This window comes from Chiloscyllium punctatum, chromosome 48 (assembly GCF_047496795.1).
Source record: "Chiloscyllium punctatum isolate Juve2018m chromosome 48, sChiPun1.3, whole genome shotgun sequence".
NCBI classification, from domain to species: Eukaryota; Metazoa; Chordata; class Chondrichthyes; order Orectolobiformes; family Hemiscylliidae; genus Chiloscyllium; species Chiloscyllium punctatum.
The window spans coordinates 60,225,042-60,242,962 of record NC_092786.1 but is presented as its reverse complement, the minus strand read 5'-3'; the positions used below and the strand labels follow the sequence as shown (position 1 = coordinate 60,242,962).

The following is a 17,921-nucleotide window of genomic DNA, read 5'->3' as shown; positions in this document are numbered from 1 at the left end:
ATAGAACATAGAAAAGTACAGCACAGAACAGGCCCTTTTGCCCACGATGTTGTGCCGAGGTTTAATTCTAATGTAAAATATAATAACTTAACCTACCCACCCCTCAACTCACTGCTATCCATGTGCATGTGCAGCAGTCACTTAAATATCCCTAATGACTCTGCTTCCACCACCACAGCTGGCATCGCATTCCATGCATTCACAATTCTCTGAATAAAGAACCTACCTCTGATACCCCCTCTATACTTTTTTCCTAAAACCATGACCCCTCATACCAGTCAATCCTGTCCTGGGGAAGTCTCTGGCTATTGACCCTATCTATTCCTCTCATTGTCTTGTATACCTCGATCTCTTCTTCCTTCTCTCCAGAGAGAAAGGTCCGAGCTTATTCAACCTTTCTTCATAAGACAAGTCCTCCAGTCCATGTAGCATCCTGGAAAACCTCCTTTGCACCCTCTCCAAAGCCTCTGTATCTTTCCTATAGTAGGGCGACCAGAATTGGACACAATATTCCAAGTGTGGTCTCACCAGGGACTTGTAAAGCTTTAGCAAAACCTCGCGGCTCTTTTCCAGCAATTTCTGTTTTTATTTCTGATTTACACGATCTGCAGTTCTTTCAGTTTTTAAGTGCAAGTGTTATTAGAATTTGGAAGCAGGACTAAAGTTCCACCAACCAGGACACCAGGTTATCCCAATGGGATGACCATCCCCGGTCGCTACCGCTGGGTAGCGCTCAAACTACGTTTAATGATCATCTGACGTCACCATTACGAGAGAATACCGCGTCCAATCAGAATCGACAATACCCCGCCCTATGGGAGGTGTCGCAGCGAGACCACGCCCCCAAACAAAAAAAAAACTCACCAAAAATATTGAAGTCCAGACAATATTAACAAACTTAGTAATTTATTAATTAATCCACTGTTCATTAATTTATTAATAAACTTAAATATCAATAAATCTATTAACAGAACTCTATTACATAATTTATTAATCCACTGTTATTTTAAACTAATTTATTTCGACAGTTAATTAATTATCAGATTGTAAACAATTAATTAACTTGGCTGTTATCATTAACTGATCTATTAATGCTATAATTTATTAATTAACGTATTACTTGACATAACGAATTTATTAACAGACTTATTTATAAAAACATGGTTATTCAGTTTGTAATTGAGGCATTCCAAGTACTGTTTCTTTATTAACACATGGTTATTTATTAAATGATCAACTATTATTTATTAACCCTGTGTTATTTATTAATCGATTAACTTCCATTTATTAACCCATTATTATTTATTAATTGATTAACTCCCATTATTACTTATTTATTAACCCATTACTGTTTATTTATTGATTAAGTTCCATTATTCTTTATTTATTAACTCAGAGTTATTATATTATTAATCTATTGTTTCACCCCCTATTTCTTGACCATTTCCTCCGCGGTCGGTCGGACGGAGATATAATTTTGGAGAATTCCTGGAGGATTGTGACTTCTGCACCGGAAGCGGAAACGAGCGGCAGTGGGAGTCAGTGTAGAACTTTCGGCGGAGAGCGATGGGCGCCCGGGACGATGAGTACGATTATCTCTTCAAGGGTGAGTCCGCGGGCCTGTCTCTCCGTTCACCCCCCACCCCCCCCCGGCATGTTCCCCAGGGACAGGGACAGGGGAAGGGAATGGGGTCGTTACCTCTCACGGGGCTTCGGCACCTCCTCCTCCTCCGCCCGGATCAATCCCCCGCCCTGACCTCGGTCCTGCCTCCCTATTCCTGGGGTCTCTTTCCCCTCCCCCCCCCCCCCCCCTGTATAATTGATCCGGTTTTTCAGGATCTCTGCTATAAATGACCTTGATTTTCCATTTTCTAGGCGCAGTCATAATGAGCTTTACAGGGTTTGAAAATTTGGTAATGGCAGAAACTCCAGAGTAGTCAGGAATTCTGGCCTTTGAGGAGTGGATAGTGAGTTGATTTTCTGTATTTTAGTTCTAGTCTCTTTGTCAACATTTTAGGTATAATTGCACGACTGCCACTAACTGGCAGCCTGTGTTTTAAGGTGGATTGAATGCAGGTAGTTGGAAAATAGCACTGCTTCTAATTGGAAGAAAGGTACTTTTAGATCTCTCTAGTGGACTGAAGGAAGAGAGGACTTAGATGGTTGTGTTGTGTAGGGTAGTATACTATTGGAGCATTTTTGTAAAAACAGTGAAGCAGGTATCTGGATGTCTCCGAACCTGTCTTCATCTTAGGTTTTCTGAATGTGTTTTTTTTTTGTAACAGATGCAGCATAAAAGGATCCAGTATGCTCCAGAATTTCAGTTGAGCCCTAGTAACATTTGGGGGAGTGGCACTGGCTCAGTGGCTTGCATACTGCCTCACAGTGCCAGGGACCCAGGTTTGATTCCAGCCTCTGGTGACTGTGTGGAGTTGGAGCATATAGGTGGGAAGGAAGATGGGTAGGTAAAGAAGGTGGTGCTGGGTTGGATGGTGGGTGTTTTGGAAGCTAGTGAAATTGATGTGTGATTGAGGAGTCCCAATGTGAAGTATTTTGTCCAGTTGTAGGATGGCTTGGATTCAGCAGTAGGGGAGTCCCAGGACTTACATATCCTTGTGAGTTGAAGTGGTCAGCCACAGGGTGGTGGGGTTTTTGGGAGTGTGTCCTAAAGAATTTGCCTGAAATATTCTGCAAGTGGAAGTCCTGTCCCTCCAATATAGAGGACACCACAGAGACCAAGAGACGCAGTAAATGAGGTGGGTGGGTATGCAGGAAAATATCTCCCGGATGTGGAAAAAATAAAAATTTCTAAAATCACAAGCAAGATGAAGTTGAACGAGTAGCGTTTCTAAAGAATGAATGCTTGGGTGTATCCACTTTGTATCAAGTGACAAATTGGGGAGGAAACTGTTCCTAACTGCTGCTAACTTGGCCAGTTTCAGGAAATGATGACTAAGATGTAATAAAAGCTCAAATGGTTTGGTCATGGTGTTTAGTGGCACAGTACCAGTATTTAAAATGACTTTTTGCAGGAGTGATGGGTCCTGATTCACTGCCGTTCAAGCCAACTATTTTAGACCAGGATTTGAACCTCTGGTGTTCCCATTTTTATTTATAATCCGATATTGGGTTTTGTACCACAAAGGAATTGAGAGGAAATGCTTTGCATTTTAAACTGTTCATAACAAAGGCATCTGAATTTATTTGGACTCTTATTTACAGATCAGTTCTGGGTGTGTCTCTTTTAACAATGCATAATACTTTTTTAAAAGAAGCAGTCTTCAACTACAAGAGGGATCTTATCAGGTGTTCGATCATCTGACCGAATCGCCAGGTCCCGAGGTGTGTCTAACGATGTTATGCAGTCTTTGGTTATCTGCCAAAATACTCCCCACCCGTATCCTTAGGATAATTGACTTTCCTCTAACTGCTGTGTGAGATGTGACACTGAAACTTGGTTGTGTTGATACTTGTCTGGGTTTGAGTAGGTGCTTGGTGACCACGCAGCCCTCTAAACCACAATGAGGACCACAAGGAATAATCTGAGCACTGCTTTTGGAGAGCTAGGGCAATGCAGTGATGGAAGGGAAAGTGTGAAATTGCAACTATTACAACATCCTGGCTCTGATTGTACTTTCAGGTAATGGCATGATGATTTGCGAATAGTTACTGTAAGTACTGCAGACACTAGTCTGTGTCAGTGTGTGCAGGAAAAGCACAGCAGGTCATAAGATCTGAGTAAGAGTCAGCATTTTGGGCATAAACCCTTCAGGGTGAAAGCTTATGTCCGAAACGTCGACTCTTGTGCTTGATGCTGCCCGACCTGCTATGTTTTTCGAGTGCCACACTTTTTGACTTTGACCTCCAACATCTGCAGTCCTTATTTTCTCCTTGACACTGGTCTGTTGTCTAACTGACATTAGACCTGCTGCAGTAACTACATACTGACTCCCATTTTGATGTGATCCAGGGATAGGAATTTATTAATTTGAATTGGTTAAACTTGGGGAAAACAACAACAGCTTGAATTTTCATTGTGTAAAATGAGTTTTTTTTTGTTCGTTGCAATTTCACAATTGCTGATTGATTGTAGTCACTAGTCTGTTTTTTGTTTTAATGTGAGTTTTTAAAAATTTTTAAACTGTGGTGGACCTTTTGTCATTGTGGTTTCCAGATTAATAAAGGTGACGTATAGATAAGCAATTTGATTTAAGATGGATCCCTACTCTTGTATATTCCAGAACAAAGTTTGAACAATTCCCTTTTCACCCTCACCCTTGCCTTATTTCTGCCCGAAATCAAGAAAATAGGGAAAAATGTGCTCTTTGCACTATATGTCACTATCTCCTATGTCTTTACATCTCCACAACTTGAATGGAACTCGGGCATCTAAAGAAGGAAGTTTGAAATCCACATGAGGTGTGTTTTGCACAGGCTTGCCTAGAGGAAGATGACTGATGGAGTTGGAACTGGTTTCTCTTCTAAGTGGCAGAAAATTTGAAATCCTACTGACAAAGGAAGATAAATATTGGTCAGTTCTGGCGTATTTCTGCCGGGGTTCCTAAGGGTCATATCCTACGCCCAACCTTTCTCCATAAAGACAGAATTAGCATGTTTGCTGATTGCACAATATTCAGTATAATTTGTGATGACTCAAGATGAAGCAACATTTCACTAGTCCAGTTTGGCCTGATGTGGTACGTAACACTTGTATCATAAATGCTGAGTAATGATCACTTCCAATAAGAGAATCTAACCATCAACCTTTGACATTATTGGCTTTATTGTCATTGAATTCTCCTGTTAACAAATCCTGAGATTACCATTTGGCTGGAAACTGAACTGGATTATTAATGAAGCCTGTGACCTGTTCTTGTAGACCGTACAGTAAATAAACCGTGTCCTGACTCTCCCAAGCCTGTCCATCATCTACAAGGCAAAGTCAGGAGTATGATGGAGTACTCCACTTTCCTGGATGAGTGCAATTTTATCCCCCTAATGAGGGCAGCTCCCACAACACAAACTTGACAACATCCAGGAGAAAGCAGCCTTGATTGTTTCCTGTATTTACAAACATTCATGCACTCCACCACCAACACACTCAGTAGCAGCAGTGTGTGCCATCTACAAAATGCACGGCAGGAATTCATCTAAGATCCTTAACGTGTTTTCAAACCCATGCCCATTTCTATCTAAAAGGGCAGCAGATGCATGGGACCACTACCACTTGCAAGTTCCCCTCCAAATCACTAACTATCCTAACTGGGAAATAGATCACTACTCCTTCAGTGATGGATCAAAATCCTGGAACTCTTTCTTTTCTTTGCCCCCACAAATGGCATTGTATGTTAGCCAATAGCACATGGACTACAGGAGTTCAAGAAATCTGCTCACCACCTACTGAATGGTAATAAATGCTGGTTCAGCAAGTTAAATTCACATTCCCTGAATTTTCTTTATAAAATTGCCCCACAATAAAGTTTGTGCTGTGGAGCAGTTGACTAGTTTATGATGCAACTAAATTTTGCAGATGGTAAATGGGGGTAGGGCTTCAGATCTGAGTGTTCTTTTAATCAGTTACTGCTTTAAACTGACCCCACATTTTTGTGGTTGGTGTTTCAACAGCAGTTGAATAATGAATTAAAACCTTTTTTCAGTGCTTGGAATTCTTCTTTTTTTTTTCTCATCCAACAATCATCTTTCCCTTCATCCTCAAGCTTGTGGATTCCTCAAACTGCTAAAATGTTACTCTGGAGTAACAACAGGATGTAGTTGGGTATGTTGCTCTTTTGAACAAGTCAAGTGACCTGGTATTAAGAGTTAGATGGGTGGTCAAAGACTGACAATGGAACTGAGAGGGGGGACACAGCATTCCCTAATCAAGTTTATCCTCTACCTTGTGACCCAGTCCCAGGCATCTGGCTTGTTGCATACTGAGTTCAGCGACTTGTGCAGAATCCTTCTGTACCATTGGAGAATTTCCTTTCAATTAAAGGAAAAAGGTGTGATAGACCTGAGATTAGTGCTCAGGACAATCATTTTGTTTAATTCCACATGGGATGTGGGTGGTGTTGGCCAGGGCAGCAGAGTCCTCCACATTACAGGACAGGAGTCACAGGCCAGACCAGGCAAAATGGCAGTTTTCCTTCTCTCAAGGCCATTACTGAACTGAGTTTTTCCAACAATTATCAATGGACTCCTGATCCTTTAGACTCCCAATTCTAAATATTTTGTTGAAGTCCAATTTCACCATCAAATATGACAGGATATGAACCCAGGTCCCCAGAACATTACTGGGGTCTCTGGATTAATAGTCCAGTAGGGCATCGCCACCTCCTCCAAATATTTAAAAAAAACACAGGAAATGGGATATACAAGTGTGCGGCTACTGCAGAAATTATATTTTAAAAAAAAAAGGGCAGCATGGTGGCACACTGTTGCCTCAGCGCCAGAGACCTGGGTTCAATTTCTGCCTCAGGCGACTGTGTGCAAACTTCACACAGACATTCTCCCAGTGTCTGCGTGGGTTTCCTCTGGGTGCTCTGGTTTCCTCCCACAATCCAAAAATGTGCAGGTTAGGTGAATTGGCCATGCTAAATTGCCTGTAGTGTTGAGGTGAAAGGGTAAATGTAGGGGAATAGGTTTGGGTGGGTTATGCTTCGGGTCGGTGTGGACTTGTTGGGCCGAAGGGCCTGTTTCCACACTAATCTAATCTAAAAAATATGAACCTGGATGTCTGGCTATTCGAAAACTGCAGAAGTTATTGATTTATAAAATTCCAGGCTGATCAGGACAATGACAAACTGCAAATGTTCAACTTACTGAGTTTAGGGACTCTTGGTTGTCTAGGATCTCCATATCCGTTAATGCAAAAAAAAAGTCTTGCTGCATCCTACTACCAGCATCCCAGAAGGGTCCTGACCTGAAACGTCAACATTTCTGCTCTTCCAATGCTGTCCAACCTGTGTTTTTCTGCTCCACATTTTATTAACTGATTTCTGGCATCTGCAGTATCTCCAATTCTAGGACCATTTCAGTGTAGATAATTAAATTGTAGAGTGATACATGGAATCACAAATTCTGACTGTAGCTGTGCAGTCACAGTTACAGACTTTGCCAATTGAGATAGAAATGATGCTTCAATTTCAGGATCTGAAAGTCGGCTCCAGCCAGAGGAGTGGGCTGCAAGTGCAAAATGGATAAGGAAAGTTTGCATCTTCCTAATTTAAAGCAAGGCAATGTTTTCTGGGGTTTGGCTGCAGTCCCAGTTTCTGCAGGGTAATGGGTTCTGTCATATGTGCACTCTTCAAGTAAGAACAATGAGGTAATGCATTACAGAAACTGAGATTAGATTGTTACACCCTAATCTTTCTCCACTTGTTCCTGCCCTGTTGACAGACATTCATTGTGTAATGTGGTTTCCTGCACCCTGTAACACCAACTCCTATTGGTAGAAATTGTTTTTAATCTTTAAACTATTACTTTGCACAAAGGATTACATGGGATATCACGTGAAATGTGTAAACTGAAAGCTTCTTGGGTTTTAAACTTCAGGCAAAATTAACTTTTTTGGTTAAGTGCTTCTTAGAGTCCAGGCTGTTGCAGTGGCTTTTTTAATTGTTGGAAGTGCTTGGCAATTGGTTCTAGCATCTTAATGGCAGAGGGGCAAATGAACTTTATTTTGCAAACCAGTTGTTCCTTTTCTGTCGTCTCTTTTCTGGAGTCCTGTCCCTGCCCTGGCACATGTTTTCCTGTCACTGACCAACTGATTTACCTTGGTTTTTACAGGTGCTGATTTTTCAAGTTCTATAAGCAAGGGTGACCTAGAAACAGACTTCCTTCAGTTTTTATACTTGCTAAAATTCCTGATGTCATCACTGTAATCTTTACTCCTGCCATTTCCCATGATGAGTGCAGTGGAGTTGCAAAATAGTGACATCCACTGTACCCCACCACCCCAAAAACAAATTGATTTGTAATGACTGAAGTGAGTTCATTTTGCTTAACTGTAACCTGTCCCAAAGGCTTTATAATAGCATTTGTTGCGAGGAATAATTCCCTCATTTATCTGAGTTGGACCTGGTCATTTGAAAGTGTGACTAGTTTGCGGCCCAGAAACTTGGCCATGTGTCACATCAAGCTAGTTGTTCCCAGTTACTGATTTTGCTATCATTCATATATCTGCTGTGGGCACTTTTCCATTGTTGCACAGTTAACAAACCACTTTAGCAGTAGAGCCACCAATTCACTACATTGGCTTCCCAAATCCCAGTGGCTACAATTTTTAAACTAGAACCCTTGTCTACAAATTCCTCGATGGCCTCAAAATCCTTTTCATCTGTTGTGTATTTTCAGAACAGCATAGATAAGTCTAGTTGGATAGGTGGAGTTCTATAGGGATTTTTTTCTGTTTTTTAAACTCTACTAGTCAACCTCGCTAACTTTAATCTGGGTAATGTTCACTGTATACTTAGACCATAACTTTGCAATTTATTTCACTGAGCTTCCTGCTTAATGTTCTGAGTGGTCTGGCTTACTCCATAACAAATGTAGGAAAATGAGACATTGTGTCCAGGTGGAAGATTCAAAAGGCAGACTGGTTAAATGGAACAAAACTCCAAATGATTATGTAGTACAGAGGGATCTGGATATTCATGTGCTTGTAATGTAAGGTTTGCATGCAGGTGCATCAAGTAATTAAGGCAGCAAATCCGGTTTGGCCTTGTATTGATAAGGGATTGGAATTTAAAAATAGACCAGTTTGGTGAGGCTGCACCTGGAACACTTGGTTTGTTTTTGTCCCTGTATTTTAAAGGTTATACTAGCACTAGAGGCTGATTTCCTGGGATGAAAGGCCTACTGTCCCTGGCAGAGTAATGTCTGTTTGGACTTCTGTAACCTAGGAAGTTGTGGAGACTAGATCATAGTATTTAAGAAGGTAGGTGGTTTTCTGAAATATCAGGGAGTTGAAGGTTATGAGGAGCTAGCACAAAGGAATTGAGAACTGGAGCAAACAACTAATGTTGTTGAATGTCAAAAACCATAATGGGTTTTGGAGTCCCTGTTCCTTCCTCTGGCAAGGAGTGGGGGGCTGTGAAAGGTTGCGGTTTCAAGTAAACCTGTTGAACTATAACCTGGTGTCATGTGATTTTTGATTTTGTCCAATCCAGTCCAACACTGGTACCTTCTCTTCATTGTTGAATGGCAGAGCAAGTTTGAGGGATCGAATGGCCTACTCTTTTCTACTCCTGCTCTGTTCTACCTGCTTATTCTGGTTAATAGAAGCTGTGGATTTGGAAAATCTGACTCTTGTAGCCCCTGAGTAATACCACTTTTTTAATGGTTTTTACTGCATTCAATGTGGGACAAATTCCTGACTGAATTCCTCCCCAAACACCACCATTCCAGTATCTGCTCAACCTGTGTGCTGCCTCCTTATCCAGGATCAGATTTACACTTGATTTACCAGGTTGTGGTTTTGAGTCAAACATTGAGGAATGTTTGTACAGATAAAGAGTAATTGCAACAGTGTTCTGTACTTATTTAAATACCCTGCTTCCTCTGAGACCTGTGATTCCTGTTGTCATTGAGCCAGTGTGACTGAATTCAAAATTCTCCTCCATAGGAAGTTTTAACTGTTCTTAGCACTCTGCTGCTTTCCTTTTCCTGTGATCTTCTGATTCCCATCACTGCTGGGACAGTCAGCTGAGTCCACAGCTGGATTAGTGGTGCTGGAAGAGCACAGCAGTTCAGGCAGCATCCAACTTCTCCGACCTGCCTATCTTCTTTTCCACCTATCCACTCCACCCTCTCCTCCTTGACCTATCACCTTCATCTCCTCCCCCACTCACCCATTGTACTCTATGCTACTCTCTCCCCACCCCCACCCTCCTCTAGCTTATCTCTCCATGCTTCAGGCTCACTGCCTTTATTCCTGATGAAGGGCTTTTGCCCGAAATGTTGATTTCGCTGCTCGTTGGATGCTGCCTGAACTGCTGTGCTCTTCCAGCACCACTAATCCAGTATTTGGTTTCCAGCATCTGCAGTCATTGTTTTTACCTTGAGTCCACAGCTGTCAACTGTAATCTCACTTAATCATTCTTCTTTCCCAAACACGAATCAAGATTGCTTTAAAATGTCTTGAGCTAGTTATGGTCAAAGTTAAGTTCCATATTTGGGTCATTTATAGCTTTCTGCTTAAGGACTGACTTGCTGTTGTCTGTGTACTCTTTGATCTCCTTTTTATGGCCATAGACCTGTTGACTGAGCTACGGAGCTAGAGAAAATATCCATGTTGAGCTGACTGCCGTTACTGTGAAATTTAAAATGTAGGGGGTTATCTATGGCAGAGAACTCAGTGATTTTTGTCTTGTGATGTTAAAAAATTAAATGGGGAAAATCTCTGGACATTAAGTTTATATTTAAACTGCACGGAGTCCACATACTGGAAGTGGATGGGGATGACAGTCATGCAGGAATGCAGATGACCCTCCCACTCCATTTAGACAGCCATTTGCTGCTACTCCCCCTACTATTATCAAACTAAACTATCATTCAGTCCCAAAGTTTGGGAGAAGATTTGTAGCTCAGGTGCTCGTTGTGGTTCTGTTCGCCGAGCTGGGAGTTTGTGTTGCAGACGTTTCGTCCCCTGTCTAGGTGACATCCTCAGTGCTTGGGAGTCTTCTGTGAAGCGCTTCTGTGATGTTTCCTCTGGCATTTTATAGTGATTTGTATCTGCCGCTTCCAGTTGTCAGTTCCAGCTGTCCGCTGCAGTGGCTGGTATACTGTTCAAAAGGGCCACAACACACTGCAGTACAGCAGAACTGCAAAAAGAGGAAGAAGAAGAACCCCTATACAATGTATTTGCCAAAAACGGATACCCCTGCAACTTCATCAACAGATGCCTAAGAGAAAGACCTCAGAATGAGGACATGCCACAACCCAAAGGACTTGCCACACTACCATACATCAAAAACATTTCTGAACTGACAGCCAGACTACTGCGACCACTAGGACTCATAACAGCACACAAACTAACAGCCACTCTTGGACAACAACTCACCAGGACAAAGGACCCAATACCCAGCATGAGCAAAACCAATGTAGTGTACAAAATCCCATGCAAGGACTGCACAAAATACTACATAAGACAAACAGGAAGACAGCTAACGATCCGCATCCATTAGCCACGAAACGACACAACCAGCTATCCTTAGTAGCCACCCACTCTGTTGACAAGCAACATGAGTTCTACTGGGACAACACTACTATTATAGGACAAGCCAAACACAGAACAGCCAGGGAATTCCTAGAGGCAAGGCACTTATCCACAGATTCAATCAACAAGCACATCGACCTGGACCCAATATACCGGCCACTGCAGCAGACAGCTGGAACTGACAACCGGAAGCGGCAGATACAAACCACTACAAATGTCGGAGGAAACATCACAGAAGCGCTTCACAGGAGGCTCTCAAGCACTGACGATGTCACCGAGACCGGGGACAAAACATCTGCAACACATTCCCAGCTTGGCGAACAGAACCACAATATCATTCAGTCCCTTCCATTCAAAATGCTTTCTAGCCATCTGCTGAAGCTAGGTACGTCACACCTGCATTGTCTTGTGGCATCTGAGACAGAATCGTTTGCATAACAAGCCTTTAGGACTAGGCATTTACACTTGCTATGTGAGAATGATCTCATCTGACCATTGTACCTGGGGTAACATGTGACTGAGGGTTGTCTTGTGTGGCATGTGACTTATGGGGAAACCGTCAGAGTATCAAACCCTGGCCAACTGACCTGTATAAAGGGAGTCTTTTTTTCACCTTCCTGTGAAGAGGGTCAAAGGGGGTCACCTAGCTTTTACAGGCTTTAGTAAACTTTAACTGTTTGCAGAATTGGTGTGCAAATTGCATCTTGTGTGAGAAACTTCAGGAAAAGAACCTAACACTCCAACCTTTCATGTAACTGCAGTTAAGTCAAGGTTTCACTTACCCCTCCTCCTGGATGGATCTTAAGGGAACTATTTGATGGAAATTTCTGAAGTGTTCCTTATTTTTCTAATCAATTTTAAAACCATTATCTCCATTATTAAATCACAATATAATCTCCATGGAAAAAATGTAATGAGTCTACATTTTGTCAGTAACTATTGAATTGTCTGTTAACTGCTTATGCAATTTGGTTGTGAAGTGTGATTATACAAATGCAATTCCTTTTTTATACACAACTGTATGGCCCAAAATGATTGACTGTCTTAATCTTTACTTTCTACTCATTGATCAGGGTTGTGATCCTGCAGTCTATGGGAGCGCATCAGCATTTGATCTTCAATAATTGGAGTCAACTGTTGGTTATTTCTGTCCTCCTGATGCTGATCCCAGAAATCAAGGCTCTCTCTCTCTCTCCCTCCCTCCCTCTCTTTTCGCACACGTGCTCTGTCTGTCTTTTTTTTTTGCATGCGCGCTCTGATTTGAGTTGTATTTAGCAATGAATTCTTTTCTCCTATTCTGTCCTCCTAAGTGGTAAGTAACTGAAATGGAATCTTGAGTTTACTGCAAGAGGACTACAATGTAAAAGTAAGGATGTTTTACTGCTGCTGCATAGGATGTAGGTGTGATCACATCTGGAGCACTGTACCACTGTCTCCGAAGGGTATAACTACTTTGGGAGCACTTCAGAAAAGTTGCATGTGGCTCATTCTGGGATACCAGGCTTATGTTATGAAGGAGGATGTAATGGGTTTACACTTGTGTCCATTGGAGCTCAGAATGAGATCTTACTCAAACCAGTTAATTCATGGTGGGACTTGATGGGGTGAATACTTGGATGTTCCCAAATATTAGAGACAATCAAAGTCATAGTTTCAGATTGAAGTCTACCTTTTTAAAGTTCCCTCTGGTTTTTTTGGCATGTAGAAATTTCTTTCACAAAGGTAGTGGCAGCTGTGTCTTTAAATTTATCCAAGGGAGTCGTACATTATGGAGTAGAGACAAAGTGCTACTGAAACGGCAACTAGATTGTGATCAAATCGCATTGTCTTGTTTGTGGACCTACATCTTATGTTTCTCCTCATCCAGTGCTGGTACCTTTTTTTTGTTCTATGTAACCTTAGACTGAAGACTTCTGTAATCTAGCTCCTCTGTTATAGTTTAAACTCCTCTTTTCCTTTTTTTTTAAACAGTGGTGCTGATTGGCGATTCAGGTGTTGGAAAAAGTAATCTCCTATCACGCTTCACACGCAATGAGTTCAACCTGGAAAGTAAGAGCACAATTGGAGTGGAATTTGCAACGAGAAGTATCCAGGTAGATGGGAAGACAATTAAGGCACAAATCTGGGACACAGCCGGGCAGGAGCGATACCGAGCCATCACCTCTGCGTGAGTTTTTAAGTTTTCTGGAACAAAAAGTTGTCTTTGAGCATTTTTTTTTGATTTCTTGCTCAGTCCAATGCCGCATTACACGTATGGGGACACTATATAGCTAATGGTGGGATCCTGAGTCAGTGCTGCATGTTGGGGCAGTGCAATTGATCTTGCCTCATGAGGGAACAGCACCTTATCTTTGCTTGCAGTTTGTTCATCTGTTTACTTGAGCTGGTGTGATAGTTTGACCCAGCTTTAGTTTCTTGCATCTGAAATTCCATAAACTAAGGCCATCCTGGGAGAGCACCTATGCCAAAAAAAAACTGGTTCGGCTCATGTAAGCCCTGTTATGATATAGGTACAAATATGTACATCATTACAATTTAAATACTCACCACTTTAATTATTTTGTCTCTAATTAGTAATGAATGAGAATGTTGGTCTGTTTTGTGATTAGATATTATCGAGGGGCAGTTGGTGCTCTGTTGGTTTATGATATTGCCAAACACCTTACCTATGAGAATGTGGAAAGGTGGTTGAAGGAGCTGAGAGATCATGCGGACAATAACATCGTCATCATGCTTGTAGGGAACAAGAGTGATCTCCGTCATCTCCGAGCTGTGCCTACAGATGAGGCTAAAGCCTTTGCAGGTATGTGTTCTAGATCAATCTTAGAGCTATTCTGGTTTAATGCCTCAGTTTATAAATTAGCCAGATTGAAAGAAAGATGTCAGTCATGGATGATCCTCAACTCATTACAATACTTAGTATTCAAGGTTTTTTAAATTTGAGCTGGAAAAGCAGTCAGAGGACTGTCAGAACTGTTGCTCTTTTATTTTTAAGGCTTCACAAGTAATTTCCCTTTCTATCATCATCTCAATGCTGTACTGGTGATAACCTGCTTTGTTTTTAAGCATTTATCTGAATTTCTGACTTGAACTAAAGGTCACATACTGCACCATGTCCACTTTTCCTGACCCATTCTAGGGCTGAAATGGGTCAGCCTATTGACCACAGCATGTGGTTGTACATACATGCTTCTGGTATCATTTATCTCTCCACCCTTCAGACACTCTCTGCCTGTATTCCTGATGAAGGCCTTTTGCCCGAAATGTCAATTTTCCTGTTCCTCGGATGCTGCCTGAACTCATGTGCTTTTCCAGCACCACTCTAATCCAGAATCTGGTTTCCAGTATCTGCAGTTATTGCTTCCAGTATGGGTAAAAACAATACCAAGATGCTTAAAAGGATTATGGCAGGTTAGAAGGTGGGAAAATTTGAATCTGCTCTGAGAATCGGCGATTGTGTACCATCTAATGCTATCCTTATTTGTATAAACTGTTTCAACTTTGAAACTAAGATGGCAGCTTGGTTGGAGTATTGGAGATTCATTACATTTTAACAGTGCCTCCCCTAGAAAGTGGTTGCAATTTTCAAATGGCAGTTTACATAGACTTGCCCTTTTTTCTACAATGGGAAAAGGTGACAGGAAGCTGCACTTCTGAAAGATTTTTGGGTAGGAAATTGATAATTCAGCTGTTTTATTTTCTACCTCTCAAATGCAGCTTTCTTGACTCAGTGACACATTCACCTCAGTTAAAGGTAGGCTGTGGATGGATTGATGGGATTGTTGTCCCCATTGGTTTTTATCTCAATCTCCAGCATTTCATCACTAATAGGCAGCAAGTGATCTGACCTACTGTTGGATGATCCATAATCTGGGGAAAAGGGACTTGTGCAGATGTAGTGTCCATACTTCTGAGCCAGGAGACTTTGGTTCAGGTGCTGCCTGTTCCTGCTCAGATGTTATTACACATTTCTGGATGATTTAGAAAATACCTAATTCTGGGAAACACCAGAACCACCATTTCTCCTATGACTGACTTTTTGAAAAAAAGCTGATCAAAGTTTTTTTGTTTTCAGAAAAAAATGGTTTATCCTTTATTGAAACCTCCGCTTTAGACTCTACAAATGTAGAGACTGCATTCCAGACTATCCTCACAGGTACGTCAATCTGCTTCAAACATTGATATTTTTTTGGGGGGGATTAAGACTAGTTTGTTTTTGGGGGTGGGGGCAAACACTAACTACATTGGGGAAATTGTAGTTGTGACGGTACTGTGCCTTTAAAAGATACATTGTGTCCTGTTTCTGTTGGAGAGAAGTGTTGTCAGAGTGGTCCTGAGATGTCTCCTGCAGAAAGGCAGTTGATAAACAGCTTTGAGTTCTCCCTTTTTTTTAATATAAAAGGTAAGACAAAAGAATCAGAGGTGGGGGGTCAGACTTACAGACTACAAGACTTTAGTTTTGCTTTCAGTTGAATAAGCTTTTGCTGGAGCACTGCTGTTAGTGAAGTCTTCACCTTCCTTTTTAAAATCAAAGGGACAAATTTTTTTTTCTACTGGACTGGAGAGAAACAGCATGTGAGAATAACTTGCTGAATTGCCTTTGCCAAAAGTGTGTTTTTTTGGAATGCTGTCTGTAATGGAACAATTGATTTAGTGGCTAAACAGTATACTTGAGTATTTTAATATAACAATTTTTTTGTATCTTAACAAGCTTAGTGATTTTAAATATTGTTTTTTAATGTTCCTTAATGTAGAATGAAACTGTCTTCAGTGAAGTTTTCTGTCACTTCCAGTTCAGTTAAGGAAAACAGTAGATCCCATGATCATATCCACTCTGTCAGCAATGAGCCCTTATCACTGCATTTGGTCAATAATTTGTGTAGCCTTAATAGTGATAGTTGCTAATTAATTCCTTGTCTAAAGTATCTTGTACCTTTTTTGTTTTGGTTAAGAATTGTTGGAAACTTTTAAAAATTGTTTAATATTATACTTTAATCAATTTCATAGATGAAAAGAAACAATTCACATTCCTTTTGTTTCGTGGTCTTTCATTTTTTTTAAATTTCTTTGAAAGACACTGTTCCAGGAGCCCTGGCTCCACTCTTCTTAGCTTACATTTTAATCAAAATATTAAGTGGGTTATAAAATGAAGCCTATTTTCCCAGTAATGCTGTGAGATGCCCTGCTTCTGTAATTTCCTGCCAATGAATTCATTGATGGCAATTGTTTTTAAGTTGCTTGAGTGTTTAACAAGGGAGGGCAGGTCCTGTTTCAAAGAAATAACATTGTTGAAATTTGAGTCCGTGTGGATGAGAAGTACAAACATTATTGCTGTTTTCTAATTGTAATTGCTTGGGTCAGTATGGATTCAGTGTCTTACAGTATGAAACTGCAAACTTATTTGTTTTGTGACTGACATCATTCTTACCGCCCCCTCCCCACCCAGAGCCCTTCTCTCCCAGCCCTCAACCTTTTTTTTTAATCTGCAGCTTCTCATACCCCCACCTCCATTCCTGAAGAAGGGTTATACCAGAAACATCAGACTTCTACACCTGATGCTGCCTGGCTTGCTGTGCTCTTCCTGCCCCCTACTTGTCTATTTGACATTCTTGCTAGCAAGCCTTGGTTTATTACTTTTTTTTGTTCTTGTTCCTTAAGTGAAGGCCAATCTGTTTAAGGTTTTTGTGAAGATCTGTTTGTTTTTTAATATCCAGTGACCTCTAAATTAGCTGTGTGTGTGTATACAACTGGCACATGGTCACTCAGCAGTACCTTCTCCAGCTACTCTGCAGGAGTGTGCCTCTGCAAGTTTTTCAACAACACTGAATTAAGATCTGAAATATTAAGTGTCTTTATTTATGAAAGATTGTATTAATGTTGTTCTTTCCCCTTCAGAAATTTATCGTATTGTGTCACAGAAGCAAATGTCAGACAGACGTGAAAACGACATGTCACCAAGTAACAATGTGGTCCCTATTCACATGCCTCCAACTACTGAGAATAAACCAAAGATGCAGTGCTGTCAAAACATCTAAGATAAGCAAATTGCTGTCCGTTCCCTGAGCCTCCATCTACTTTGTACCTGTGAAATGCTTATGATTTTTCATTGTCATTCAATTTGCTGATTAAATGTGGCAATTATCATAAACCTGTAACTGTCTTTATAAATTCCAACATGTTAATGTCAGCAGTGGTGCATTTTTATATAATTTGCAGGTAGTGTAAAATGGTTTTAAAGCCATTTTGCAAATGAAGTTATCGTAAAAGGACAGAAGGGATACAACACACGCCTTTTGTGGTTGGTGCTTTGAGATGGAAATGCTCATGAAGTGTGAACAACACAGATGGCATTTCTTAAGTCAACCCATCACTAATTTGCCTCTTATTTTTCCTGGTAACATTTTTGTAAATTGTATTTTATGCATGTACTATAATCTCACTTTTATGTTATAATGGTTTAAAATATATTGTGTACTTTAATCTTAATTAAAATGAAATGGAAGGGAATTGGCTTGGATTACTTCAATACAAGGTGCTGTTAGACCTAAACCATTTAACTGGAATCCAGATCAGAATGGTGGTCTCCCTCCATAAATAGGTTCTACAAGAGAAGGGTACCTTTTTGAACACTGAAGGGAAGCTCTCACCAGAGATATTGCAAAATGAAGTATCAACTGATTGGAGATACTTCACTGGGCCAGCT

General features: G+C 40.9%; 1 protein-coding gene across 1 annotated transcript; it reads left to right on the top strand.

Moving 5' to 3' along the window:
- Positions 1 to 1,496: 1,496 nt before the first annotated feature.
- On the top strand, positions 1,497 to 17,725 carry rab11a (RAB11a, member RAS oncogene family). The gene is made up of 5 exons (XM_072565394.1): positions 1,497 to 1,606; positions 13,190 to 13,385; positions 13,828 to 14,021; positions 15,294 to 15,374; positions 17,114 to 17,725. Exons 1-5 carry the CDS (start codon positions 1,567 to 1,569, stop codon positions 17,251 to 17,253), a joined length of 651 nt encoding a protein of 216 aa, XP_072421495.1. The 5' UTR covers positions 1,497 to 1,566; the 3' UTR covers positions 17,254 to 17,725.
- The last annotated feature ends 196 nt before the right edge of the window (positions 17,726 to 17,921 follow it).